The 13,389-nt window shown below is 37.6% G+C and overlaps 3 protein-coding genes across 3 annotated transcripts; 1 reads left to right on the top strand and 2 right to left on the bottom strand.

Annotated features, from left to right (window-relative positions):
- Nucleotides 1–2,649: 2,649 nt before the first annotated feature.
- Nucleotides 2,650–2,892, top strand: GCK72_007231 (uncharacterized protein; the record flags this gene model as incomplete). The annotated part of the gene is made up of 1 exon (XM_053726054.1): nucleotides 2,650–2,892. One exon carries the CDS (start codon nucleotides 2,650–2,652, stop codon nucleotides 2,890–2,892), a length of 243 nt encoding a protein of 80 aa, XP_053590248.1.
- Nucleotides 2,893–4,059: 1,167 nt separating this feature from the next.
- On the bottom strand, nucleotides 4,060–5,702 carry GCK72_007230 (uncharacterized protein; the record flags this gene model as incomplete). Its single annotated transcript, XM_053726053.1, has 4 exons — nucleotides 4,060–4,152; nucleotides 4,202–4,752; nucleotides 4,866–5,027; nucleotides 5,561–5,702. The coding sequence occupies 4 exons, from the start codon at nucleotides 5,700–5,702 to the stop codon at nucleotides 4,060–4,062; spliced, it is 948 nt and encodes a 315-aa protein (XP_053590247.1).
- A 5,791-nt stretch (nucleotides 5,703–11,493) lies between these two features.
- Nucleotides 11,494–12,445, bottom strand: GCK72_007229 (uncharacterized protein; the record flags this gene model as incomplete). The annotated part of the gene is made up of 3 exons (XM_053726052.1): nucleotides 11,494–11,620; nucleotides 11,671–12,333; nucleotides 12,381–12,445. 3 exons carry the CDS (start codon nucleotides 12,443–12,445, stop codon nucleotides 11,494–11,496), a joined length of 855 nt encoding a protein of 284 aa, XP_053590246.1.
- Between the last annotated feature and the right edge of the window lie 944 nt (nucleotides 12,446–13,389).

The following is a 13,389-nucleotide window of genomic DNA, read 5'->3' as shown; positions in this document are numbered from 1 at the left end:
CAAAATAGAACTGTTACAAAATAGAACTCTAGTTCGAATGGAGCTCGTTTGCATTTTTTTCTTTTTAGAAGGATCAGAACGACTTTTTTTTCAATTTGAACAATTATTCGATGAAAAAACTGAATTTATTTGAGAAAAGTCAAAAATAAATTGAATTTTTGCAAAAAAATGCAAACGCGCTCCATTCGAACTAGAGTTCTATTTTGTAACAGTTCTATTTTGTAGCAGTTCCATTGTGTTCAGTTCTATTTTGTCGAGTTCTGTTTTGTAGCAGTTCCATTTTTTCGTAGTTCCACTTTGTTCAGTTCTATTTTTTCCTGTTCTATATTTTCACAGTTTTATTTTGTCGCAGTTCTATTCTTCCGAGTTCTAAACTCAAATACCCCCAACGAAAGTGCACCATTTAAATTCAAAAGAGACTACGGTAGACAACGAGAGTACGCAGAGTACGCAGAGTGTTTGCCTACCGTAGTAACCGAGAAATTTTTGTTGTTATTGGCGAATTTCAGCATTTCGTGCTGAAAAATCTGGCTTTTTCACTTGAAAGTTTTATTTTCTCGTTGAAATTTCTATTTATTGCAATATATTGTTTTAAAATCGTTCAAATATGTAGGAAAACCGCAAGTTAATGCGTAAAACTTTGAAACTACCTGTGCTTTTTTTATTCTTACTATTTTTACGAAATTCCTTAGAAGAATTCGCTTAAAATACTCCCATTTTTGCAGGCTGCATGGCTATCGAGAGCAAGAAGCGTGAAATCAACGAGCCAGTCGTCATAAATTGCACATTTTCGGATAAAAATCAGTTTTTTGAGTATTTTTAGCGGAAAAAATTCAAAATTTAAATTTTTGAAGTTTTTGATGTGAAAATAGGTGAAAAATACAGTCTTTCGGCTGAAAAAAGTCTGAAAATGACGTTTTGAGCACTAATTTCGAGTTAAAAAGGTTATTTTTCAACTTCACAGTGACAGGAAAATGAAAAATGTCTGAAACTAACCTATTTGTAGGAAAAACGTAATTTTCAGACTTTTTTAGCGCTAACATATGTATTTTTCACCTATTTTCACTTCAAAAACTTCAAAAATAAGCATTTTCATCAGTTTTTGAAGTTTTTCCACTAAAAATACGAAAAAAAAAAACGTATTTTTCTGTCGATGAAATGGTTGAAATCGAGAAGAAAAGTCTGAACACTTCTAAGAAAGAAAATGGAGAATCTGAAGTTCCACGTCTCAAAATTGGTAACAATAGACAAAAAAAATCGAAATTTTCCATATTTTTTCAGTTCCTCGCCTCCCACTCGACATACTTCAATTCTCTTCTCTTCGGAAATTTCGAAGAATCGAAGCTTCCGATTTTCAGAATTTCCTCGAAATTCTTCATGGAGAACCAGGAATTAATAGTTCTATTTTTCAAAAATCGGCAGAATTTCGGTCAAACCATCAAGTTTTCCTTCAAAAACTATCGAAAATTATTCCATTTTTCGCCGAATTTATTGTTTATTGACCAAGTTTTATACTAAAAACTGGAAAAAACTGCTGAAAATTGCTTCCACTTCGCTTTCAAATTCGCTGCTTTAGTTTTAAATTTTTCAGAAAAACGTCAAAAAGCTCTTCGCAATTATTCTTTGCGATTCCATTCGATCGAAAAACGCCGAGGAAATCTCGAAGAACCATTCAATTCTCATTAATTTTCATTTGAAAACCGGTTTCTTTTCGGCCATCTGTTGTTATTTTTGTCGTCCATTGTTTATTTTAGACTTCCTCATATGTTGTCCTTTTTGAATTATAAAGTGACTTTTTTGAAGTTTTTATATTTATTTTGTGATTTTTCGTTTGCTTCAAACATGAATACCTCTTTTCTTCATCTTTCAGATTCTTCTCAAAAAGATTTTTCAGCACCGCTTTATCCAGAAACTTCTTTGTTACTTACCTGCATCCTAACCTGCATCACAGAGTGAGTTTACTCGAAAAAGGCATTCGTTTAGAGCTAAAACGCCATAAATGAGTAGGAAAAAACGAATTTCGGTTGAAAGTTGGTTGTTTTTAATTAAAAATTCCGAAAAAAACTTCTTTTTTTTTAAACATTTCCTTAAAAGCCAACCAGGGATGTGCAAAACGGAAATTTCCGAATTTTTGTTTCGGGACTTTCGGAATTTTCGATTTTCGAGAAATCGGAAAAGCTTTGGTTCCAAATTTCCGAAATTTCAAATATTTTCGTGATGATAAAAAAATAATTTGTACGGAGTCGAAAAAATTGCTCCAAAACCAACGGCAACAGTTCCAAAACGTCACATTTGTGTCAAAATTTGCAGAATTTTTAGTTTTTACTACAAATTTATCGTTTCGAATTTGAAAAACTTGAAAACCGAGTTTCCGAAATTTCCGAAAAAAAAGTTGTAAAAACTGTACCGAGCTGATAGGTTTCCAATTCTGATGTAATCAATCTTTTTTGCGAAAAATCAATCCGGGCCGATTTTGAGATTTACCACCGGTCCGGTTTTTCGAAAAATGTTTCAATATTTTTTATCAAAAAAGTCGAATTTTCGACCATTTTTTCCAACTATCGATAAAACACAAGAGTATATAGGATTTTTGACTATTTTTGATAAAATATTCCGAAAAATTAAAAACAAATCCGATTTTCAGATACAATGGATCAACCGCTCCCATCAACAACAACAACACTATCACCACTACCAATCCCACCGCCAGAACCGATCATCACTTCGACCGAAGGATTATTCTTCCTTCTAATTCTTCTCCTCATTTTCTCATGTTCTTGTTATGTTTGTTTCCGTCGTGAGTTGGCGAAGTGGAAGGCTGACAATGAGAATGTCAACTCGGCGCCACCGCCACCGCCGCCTGAGGACGATGACCTTCTTCTCATTGTTTAGATTATTATAACTGTTGAAATGAAATAAGTGTTTTTCATTTTGTTCTAGAGAGAAACAATCAGTTTATTTGGGGTAAGAAAACAAAAGAAATGCAATAAATTTCCGGTATTGGCTAGAAAAATTGACAAAAAATAAGATTTGCAATGTCCAAAGTTTCCAAATTTTTTCCGCGAAGTAGTCAAATTTTCGACTATCTATCAGAATTGAAAGAAATTCTGATAAATCATCGGAAATGTGAACATTTCCGTTAAAAAAATTCAAAATTTTCAAAAAAAAATTCAAAAAATTGGCTCATTTTTTGAAGCCGGGGTCTTGACAAGTATGAAAACTGTAAACTCATGAACGGTGTTTGACTTCGATAAATTTTTCGAAAGTTCTCTCGAAGGATCTTTCGAATAAAAACTATCGAAAGCACACACTGCTTTTGAATTTCCCAATTTCAATTATCAAATTCAACAGATAAGATTCAAAGTGAAAATAATAAAAACTGGGGAGCTGGGAGGTTTTGGCAATATTTGACAGAAAAAACCGGCAAAAACGTAAAGTATCAGCAGTTCACTTTTATTACAACTGCGCCCCACCGCAAACGAGAGAGTATCGGCGAGAGACGAAGAGTTTTTTTCTCTTGTCACACAGATTTCACAGTTTTTCACCTATTTTCGCTGTTTTTTATAACAATTTAGAAAAAAAACTTCAGAAAAATAGCGAAAACAGGACAAAAAATGTAAAAATCTGTGTCGGCGCCAGAAAAAAACTCTGCGTCTCTCGGCGACACTCTCTCCTTTGCGGTGGGGCGCAGTTGTAAGAAAAGTGAACTGCAAATATGAGTTTCCCATTTTTGAAGACCATATTTAACAGATGAGATTCAAAATGAAAGCGATAAAAACTGGGGGAAGAAGAAAATCAGCTGGTTGGGGTTTATGGCACGATTTGACACAAAAACCGGTTAAAAAAACGGATGACACTGGAAGAAACTGTAGAAAAACTGTGTTATGAAGAAATCCACAAGGGAGCAATATAAAGTTCGGACGAATGGGAAAGTGAAAACGGTAAACAATGGGGAGCTGGGGAGGTTATTGGCAATATTTGACAGAAAAAAACCGGCAAAAAACGGATGAAAACAGTGTAATGAGAAAATTCAACGAGGGTGCAATATAAGTTGTGGACTCAAGTCTTCGGCGACTTCCTCTTGGGCACTCGGCCAGTGGTCGGCTTCCGAGCCTTTGATGCTCTCCTTTTTCTCGGCCACTGCTTATCCTTCTGTAAAGAGAAAAACGTTTTCAGAACTATTGTCAAAATATCAACTGACCTTATTCTCCTGGTAATCGTCCAGTCTTTCAAAGCCCTTCCAATGAATTTGAGCTGAGCGAGAGCAACTGAATCCGTAATTTCTTTTCCTGGACATCGGGACATGTAGCGTGACCGATGTTGAAGATCCTTTCACAGGAAATTGTCGGCCATCAGACTTAGCCTTTTCCTGTCGCATCGTTCCATCTCCTTCTTCATCAATCTCCCGGAGCAAATCCTGAAGACCCAGTGGGTCTCCATACGGCTTTGGGTACAGTGACCCGATCTTTCTTTCGTAAAAAGACATGTTGGACGTCTTGATGAACTTTGGATATGGTCCAACTGACTCCATACCAACATCCTCACGCGTCTTGAAAAATCCATCGGTCATTCCCATCGATTCTTCGAAGAGATACTCTGAGGAGTATATGTCGATCTCGGTACGGTATCCATCATGTGGACCAAGATTCGCATCATCTGGGACTTCGAGTTCCATGCAGGAGTCCAGGTACTCCTGGAGTTGAACCTCGATCTCGTCGTGATGATTCTCTCCGGCAGAATTCAGGAAGGATTCTGAAAATTTATTGAATTGAGTTTAGTGAAATTATATTCTTGCAGAGTGTTGCAAGATTTACAGTATTTGTCGTAAATCGACACAACCTTTTTGAGTGTGTCTCTTCACTTACGCCCTCCGTCCATCCCTTTGCCAGCGAATTCCTTCGCTTGGCCTGATGGAGTCTTCATAGAAGATCCATTTGCCGTTCCTTCAGACAAGATTTTTTCGAGTCCCAAAGGATCTCCAAATGGTTTCGGGTACAAGGAACGTAGCTTGCGTTCTTCACAGGTTCCTGAAAATATAAAGTTTTTTGAGACAATTACGGTAGCCTAGACTATTCCTAGACCTGGACAAGTTTGACTCGGAAAAGTAATTTCTACTTGGCCCGCTTACTACGGAAGGCCTCCGAGTAACCGTGGAGTTATGGAACGTGATCTATATCATTGGAAAGCTGAGAAAACGCTGATTCCAAATATATATTCAGTTTTGGCCCTCGAGTCCAGGTATTCGAGAAAAACGAGGTCAAAGTTCGGGAATGATTACCTTTTTAGACGTAAGGCTTGAGACCTGAAGTTTCAAGTACCTTAAAAACTGCTATTTGAGAAGTTTGAAACGCCGACAATTGTGAAAAGTATCGGCAGCGTGGTAAGGGTGGTAGTGAAACTTTGACCTCGTTTTTCTCGAATACCAGGCCTTGTGGGCAAAAACGGAATATGCATTTGGAATCTGCGTTTTCTCAGCTTTCCAATGACATAGTTCACGTCTCATAGCTTCATGGTCACTCGGAGGCTTTCGAGATGTTAACCAACTTCTGCTTCCACTAACCTTGATAGACCCTGCGATCAGACGAATCCCAAACACCGCCAGATGTCATTGTGTCTCCTGAGGATCCGGAAGCTCTAGCCTTCCATGGCGACCACTGGTTACAGAGAGATGAGGGCAGAAAGTTGAGGAGATCAATACGCATGGTAAGCTCTGAAAATTAGAAAGATTGAAAAAATCGGAAAAAAAAACTGTTGAGACGAAGGAGACATTTTGAAGGAAATAACTGCTAAAATGGGAGAATAGCGGATGTAAAAATGGAAAATATCAGCAGAAATGAGTAATTTTTAGATTGATAATAGTTTTCATGTTTGGTGCGAAATATATTTTAAAAAGCACGATACAATATTTTGGTCAGGTCGCATTCCAGAGAGCTTTCACAGAGATATTCATCAAGAAGATGACCGGATATTGTCTTTTCCTCTCCGCTCTTCGCCCACTCTCTGCACTCGACAGTCCATAGGACCCAACGAATATTGAATCCGGTCCAAGAGCTCATCCTCATCTTCATCACCGGATCATCCTTCTCTGGTACACATTATCTCAACACCATGCCATCAGCTTCCAACCATCGAGCTCTTACTCTTTCCATAATCTCAACCTGTAGCAAAACGTATTACTAGCACGACACGCGTCTTACAACCGCGCTCTACCGAACCCGAAGAAAATTGCGTGCGAAATTGAGAGACGCGGAGAAGAAGAAATATTTTTCAAGGGCATTTCGGTGGAGCGCAGTTGTAAGAACTGTATCGAGGTAATATACAGTACCACTCAAAAGTATATTAAGTTTTGCATTTTTCAGTTGAAAGCACCAAACTTTGAGATTGTGTCATGGTAATACTTATTGTCCCATCAAGTAGATTTTTAATGGATCATACAGATCAAAGGTAGAACTCTATTTTTGTAGTTGGCAACTTTTTTTTACGGACGCTCCCTAGCAAGTTACATATCGACAAAGTAATTTCTCCCTCAAATCGACTCTTTTCAGTGCAAAATAGTGCGATTTTTGAGCTGTCCCCTTAAAATGACCATAACTCTCTAGAGAGTGTCCGTACAGAAAAGTTGTCAACTACAAAAATGAAGCTCTTTTTTTGGTCTGTTTGATCCTATAAAAAGTTATTTTGTGGGACAGTTAGTTTTACTATGACACACTCTCAAATTTTGTCGCTTTCAACTGAAAAAATCAAAACTTAATATACTTTTGAGCGGTACTGTACAATAAACCTTTTTTGAGTAAAAGCCGGGTCTTGACCTGGACATTATGTGAGATGTTGAGATCCCTCTCGGAATATTGTGAATTCAAATTTTTCAGTCCAAGTAAAGCTTGCCCCATGTGGCAGCCACACCAACTTTTGTTTCGACGCTGCGTTCAATTTTTGAACACTGCAGCAAGAACTTGGCGTGGCCGCCGGAAAGGGGTGGGGCGAGGTTTCTTTGTACGGAAAAACTTGAAATCATAATAACATTTGTACTTCTTTTTCGAAGTTACCGATATTTGTGCATGCTGGCCCAAGACAGTTATGTTCCAGGACTTCAGAGACTTCCTCGTAGAAGACAAAACATCTCTCACGTTTCTCAGTTTGTCATACTGTAACTCACAAGGGAACATTAGGGGGTCGCAAGTTTGGAATCTCTCCAAATTGCCCACAGGTATTAAGGACATCTTGAATAGACATATCCCAAATGTTTTCTTTGTGCTCGCCGCTTGCGCTGAGAAAAACCGTCTAAAAGTGTCTGGTTAAGCACTGTTAAAGCCCGAGAATGGCTTCCAAGTACAGGGATGAAACTTTGGGACGGTTTATCTCGGCGGAAAGTGACGAGCACAAAACAAAACTTTGGAATATGCCAATTCAAGCTGTCTTTAATACCTGGTAACAACTTGGAACGATTCCAAACTTGTGGCTCTTGAGGTTTGTCAATAAAAATAGAACTGTAAAGATAATTTGCTAAATATGAAGAGGGCCATGGAATGAAGAGATTAGCAATCGGGTGAAGTTTGGAAAATATGGAAGAAAAATTCAAGAATCTGAAAGTGACATGACATTATGTCACGTCTTATGCTAAGAAAATAGGAGAAAAGGTGAACGACAATCCAACAGAAAAGAAATAGTTTGAATGAGGCGGTCTCACAAAAAATTAGGAATGACAATGACCACTGGTCCCGGAAATGACCATCTGTCCATAATCTGGAGGTCTCTATATTATTGAGAGAGTGGAGGAGGGTAGAGACAAGCAGAGACTGTAGTCGTGGAAATGAACTTCCCAGAAGGTGACTATCTCTGTCTGTGTGTCTGTGTGTCTCGATTTGTTTGTTTAGCCAAATAATATGCATCCTTAATTTTGTTACTGGTTTCCTAGAAACTTTGTCTAGATAGTCACGGAAAATTTATTGGCAGTGTAGACGAAATATCCAGGTACTGGTTCTAACAGACATTCCTTTCTTGATTTTTCGCTCAGATATCATCAAGCTAATCAAGAAATCGTTTACTAAACTCGATTGTTTGTGAGGTGTGAACGAACAGAATGGCATGATGAAGTACATTTGGAGTACTGCGATCATGTCATTCGAGAGAATAAGCAAATTTATTACAGCTTCTCGCGTGCGCTGGTAGCAAAACAGATAATATGAAACAGAAATGCAAAGAAATAAGTTCAATTATAAAAAGAAGGTCTTGAATGCTCCGACGTTGACTTCTTGAATTACTGAGGCAGCTACCGAAAAGTTGGATTTTTTAAGAAAAACTATTGAAAGCGTTGTCCTGAGTACTGTATTTATAAGAAATGGTTTGACTGAAAGACAAGACCACGCGGGTATCAGGAACCCAAATTCCCGATTCCTGCTAATCAATGTTTTTTTCAGATTCAAAACCTTCCAAACCAGACCACGCGGGTACCAGAAATCCAAATTCCCGATTCCGGCTAGCCTGTGTATTCTAATCTAATAATCAAAAAACCTTACCCCGATGCTTGCTCATCTACGTTTGTTGAACTAATTTTCCGCTTGCGCTGCTTTTACACTTACATCAATCACCGTTTCAAGGGCTTCTGTTGTTTCTATGTTTATTGGCAATCGGACTGTTTTTCGAGACTTCAATCCGAGCGTAATTGTAAAAACTGAAACTGAAGATATTGTTTTGAAGCAATGAAGGTGCTACGTATATTTGGGCTGCACACGCGTTTATTCTGGAGTTTTTTCTTCATTTTTCACAAATGACACGTTCACAAAATTCAACAGAAAATGTCAAGTTTTGTGAACGTAGCGCTCGTAAAATAGCATGAATTTGCAAACGAGTTCTGCCATTTCGCTCCGACCAGTTAGCCTCAGTTTGCTAGTTTATAGACATTGAAATGAAAACTCACTGGAGAAAAGACGAGAAAGTCGACGCGTCATCGCAAGGGAATTTCAAAATCAAAACTGAAGGGAATTTTTTCTACGATCAACGAAATCTAGTTTATTGGAACAAAACCGTGGAGGTCACGTCAGCATTTTAATCGATTTTTTTTCCGACGGAATATGAACATTAAACTTTTTGGACGTTTTCAATTTGCAATCCTCGAGAAACTGTCTGGCTTTCTAGACACTATTCGGTTTTGCGCTTTAATGACTTGATGCCGAGTTGAGACCGAAACTATCAGAGTGCAACCTTTTTGAAGTATTTTCCTCATAACTGGCTTCTTTCAGATTTCAGATTTCAGTGTTTGAACAAAAAATTTCCGTTTCAAAAGTGACGTTAAGAGCGGGTACAACATCGGCGTGTTATACTGTAGCCACCCGGCTGTCATCTTTCTTGTGGAAGCGCTCAAAAGGTTATCAACTTTGCTGTTTTCAGTAGAAAATGACCACCTTTGACTGTGTATTTCGGTGTCGCCTAATTGTCCGATGAATTTTATTTCGTATGGGTTGAACAGAGCAAAAATAGCAGATCATTTTTGTTGTTGATCATTTTTTTGAAGGGACACTATCTTGAAAGTTACAGGTTGTCAAAGTGAAAAGCTCCAAAATTTCGCTAAGCCGGTTTTAGAAAGAAACTACTTCGACAACCTGTAACTTTCATAAGAGTGTCTCTACAAAAAAGTGGTCAACTACAAAAATAATGTGCTATTTTGGCACTGTCCAACCTATACAAAATGGAGTTTATCGGACAATCGGGTGAAACCGAAGTACACTGTCAAAGCTGGTCATTTCCCACTAAAAACAGCCAAAGTTGATAACCTTTTGAGTGGTACTGTACATCAGTTCGGTTTGAAATTTTAATAATTTATTAAGGATAACAACGGAAATTTCATAAAATCCAATTTTTAAGTTCTTGCTCTAAAACGCTTCCCATGAGCACGGATGACAGCTGAGATGATGAAAATGATATAGAGAATATTAGTGAGAATATGCATCAGAAGAACTGGAATAGGATTTTTGAGGAACTCTTTACTGTTTTTATACCCATATTTGTTGGTAAACATATAATGTTCAGAGTTCACAAAATTTGCATGAAAATATGGGAATGGCTTTGTGGTGTTCAGATTTTTGAGATGTGAGTGAGTCACCGATCTTTGAAATTTGATCATAGAGACAAGGAACGTGAAGATATTTTCACCAAAGTACAGTACCGTTTTGCTTTTTTTCAGTTGAAAATGTCCGAAGGGTGTTTTGGTATCACTGGTTTTCCCGTAGATCAAAAATAGATCTGAAAGACTTGGGCTAGCCGGAATCGGGAATTTGGGTTCCTGATACCCGCGTGGTCTTGTCTTTCAGTCAAACCATTTCTTATAAATACAGTACTCAGGACAACGCTTTCAATAGTTTTTCTTAAAAAATCCAACTTTTCGGTAGCTGCCTCAGTAATTCAAGAAGTCAACGTCGGAGCATTCAAAACCTCTTTTTATAATTGAACTTATTTCTTTGCATTTCTGTTTCATATTATCTGTTTTGCTACCAGCGCACGCGAGAAGCTGTAATAAATTTGCTTATTCTCTCGAATGACATAATCGCAGTACTCCAAATGTACTTCATCATGTCATTCTGTTCGTTCACACCTCACAAACAATCGAGTTTAGTAAACGATTTCTTGATTAGCTTGATGAAATCTAATAAATGTTCCATGACTATCTAGACAAAGTTTCAAGGAAACCAGTAACAAAATTAAGGATGCATATTATTTGGCTAAACAAACAAATCGTGACACACAGACACACAGACAGAGACAGTCACCTTTTGGGACGTTCTTTTCCACGTCTACAGTCTCTGCTTGTCTGTACCCTCCTCCACTCTCCTGATATTTTGAGTTCAATAATATAGAGACCTCCAATTTTTGGACAGTTGGTGATTTTCGTGACCAGTGGTCATTGTCCTTCCTGGTTTTTTGTGAGGTCGCCTCAATCAGACTTTTTCTTTTCTGCTGGATCGTCGTTCACCTCTTCTCCTCTTCCAATAACTTGCATGTCTTCTCTTGTAGAAGATGTTACGTATACTCATGTCTTTACATAATATCATGTAGATTCTTGATTTTTCTTCTCCATCTTCCAAGCTTCCAATCTCTTTATCCCATGGCCCTCTTCATATTTAGAAGAATATTTTTACAGTACTCCTTCTTTACTCTCCCCACTTTTGGAATATGGGTATGGTCACAGTATTTTATATCATTCTTTCATTTAAAACATAGTTTTGAAGTCATATAGAACGGATCTAGATACTTTGTCTAGTAGTTGGTAAATAGGTAGGAGAAGGAGTTCTGACAATCTTTCATCAGTTGTTTTTTAATAGAGAACGAATTGAACGGATAATAAATGCAGAAAACAAGATTTATTTGATTGAGTTTAGCAGAACAATAGAAAATTGGTTAATTGGTTAATTAATGTAAGATAATATGTAGATCTTTGGTTGGTTAAATACTGATGTCATATTAGAGCAAAAATTACAAAAATGTGTAAAAACATAACAGTTAATGAGATAACACAATTTTCAAGACCAAGTTGTATACATCATGCCCATTGACCTCTAGTTTCTCCATCCCATGGACAATAAGCTTTGAGGTAGAACTCAATTGAATGCAGAAGCCGGAGCGAGAACTGAAAAGCAATAAAGAATTATAAAATACTTTTAATAAGTCACTGTTTACTGTTCATTGATTGCCTCCGAATATCCTCGAGTTTTGTGGAACTGTTCTTGCAAATTAGCCACCACTAAACTGAGATCCAAATTCGTGGAATAAGATATCGTAAACTCCGTCCCAACTTCTTTTCCATTTTGCACCCAATATTTTATAATTTTTGCGACTGTATTTGTGTGCAGACCATCAACTCGGAACCTAACACTTTTGTTCGAAAGCTTCTCAAGACCGATTACTTTATCGCTTGTGCTAAAAATGACATTTTTGGCGGAACGAACTATTTCAAGGTCGACGTTAGTGGGCTTATCGATGATCGTGGAAAACTCTGTAAGTGGAAGGCTGCGAGAATTGATCATTGAGAGCACAACTTCCAGATTACAGCAGATAGTTTGCAATTTGTTAATTGTCAAGTCAAGTTTCACAGGAATATCTTGAGAAGTGTTGACTGTGGAGAAGACAGCCAAATTCACATTGATACTTGATCTTCCTCTTAAATAACTTATCAATAACATTCCATTCATCTCATCTTCCGCTCGGTGATAATTATTTTTCCCTGTGAATAACAAACTGTTTAGTTTCACATTGTCTCCCCATGCACGAATAGATTTCGCGTAGACAGGTATTGTCTTATCGATTCGTTGAAGGAATTTGCTTCGGGATGTGAGGTGGATTCTGAAATTTTAATTATCTGGGAATCTAAAAACTCCAAGATTACTTACCGTTTTTCAACCACCACATACTCCAATACAGATTTTAGTGCAGGATAAGAGAGTGGGGGAGTCATCGTCGCTGTGTGGGGAAGGAATGAGAGAAAAATGAGGGGTCTATTGGGTTGGTTGTGTAGGGGAGAGAGGAAAAGAGGTGGGGCCCGATGCCATCTGCCACGTCATCATGTGTGAACGGTTCTCAGGGTCTCAGGGATACTGTAGGTCAGCGGACCACAGATACTGTCGATAGCATCCGGCCCCTTCCCAAAAAAACACGTTATGCTTTTGGCTAGTCAACAAATATACGTATTTTTTGAACACAAGTATGCTTCAAGTCATAGTCCGCGTAAAATTCAAAAAAATTATTTGATCCGGTAATGCTAAAAAATATGTTTTATTTAAGAATAAAGTATAAAATATGGTATCTATCTTCCGGAAGAAAAATAGCAGTTTTTACGTTTGATAAAATTTTTTTGTAAGTCTGAGAGAGCGGACCAGGAATGGCACATCCTGCCTTTTACATGGAAGTCCCACCTCGAGTAGGGTGATAAAATTGGCGCCCTATTATTTGCCCTTGTAATCCTTAATAAATAATTGAAACTTCAAACCAAACGATGTACAGTACCGCTCAAATGGCTATCAACTTTGGCTGTTTTTAGTGAAAAATGACCAAATTTGACAGTGTATTTCAGTGTCACCTGAATGTCCGACAAACTTTATTTTGAATGGGTTGGAAAAAACAAAAATAGTACATAATTTTTGTAGTTGACCATTTTTTTGTAGGGGCAACATCTTGAAAGTTACACGTCTTCCCAAAACCGACGAAATTTCGGAGCTTTTCACTTTGACAACCTGTAACTTCCATAGTAGTGTCCCTACAAAAAAATGATCAACTACAAAAATGATGTGCTATTTTTGCTCTGTCCAACCAAAACAAAATTATGTTTATTGGACAATCAGGTGACGCCGAAATACACTGTCAAACTTATAGTTAGTCATTTTCCATCGAAAACAGCCAATG

This window comes from Caenorhabditis remanei, chromosome II, assembly GCF_010183535.1.
Source record: "Caenorhabditis remanei strain PX506 chromosome II, whole genome shotgun sequence".
NCBI lineage: Eukaryota > Metazoa > Nematoda > Chromadorea > Rhabditida > Rhabditidae > Caenorhabditis > Caenorhabditis remanei.
The sequence above is the reverse complement of the archived record's forward strand: the minus strand, read 5'-3'. Positions and strand labels throughout refer to the sequence as shown.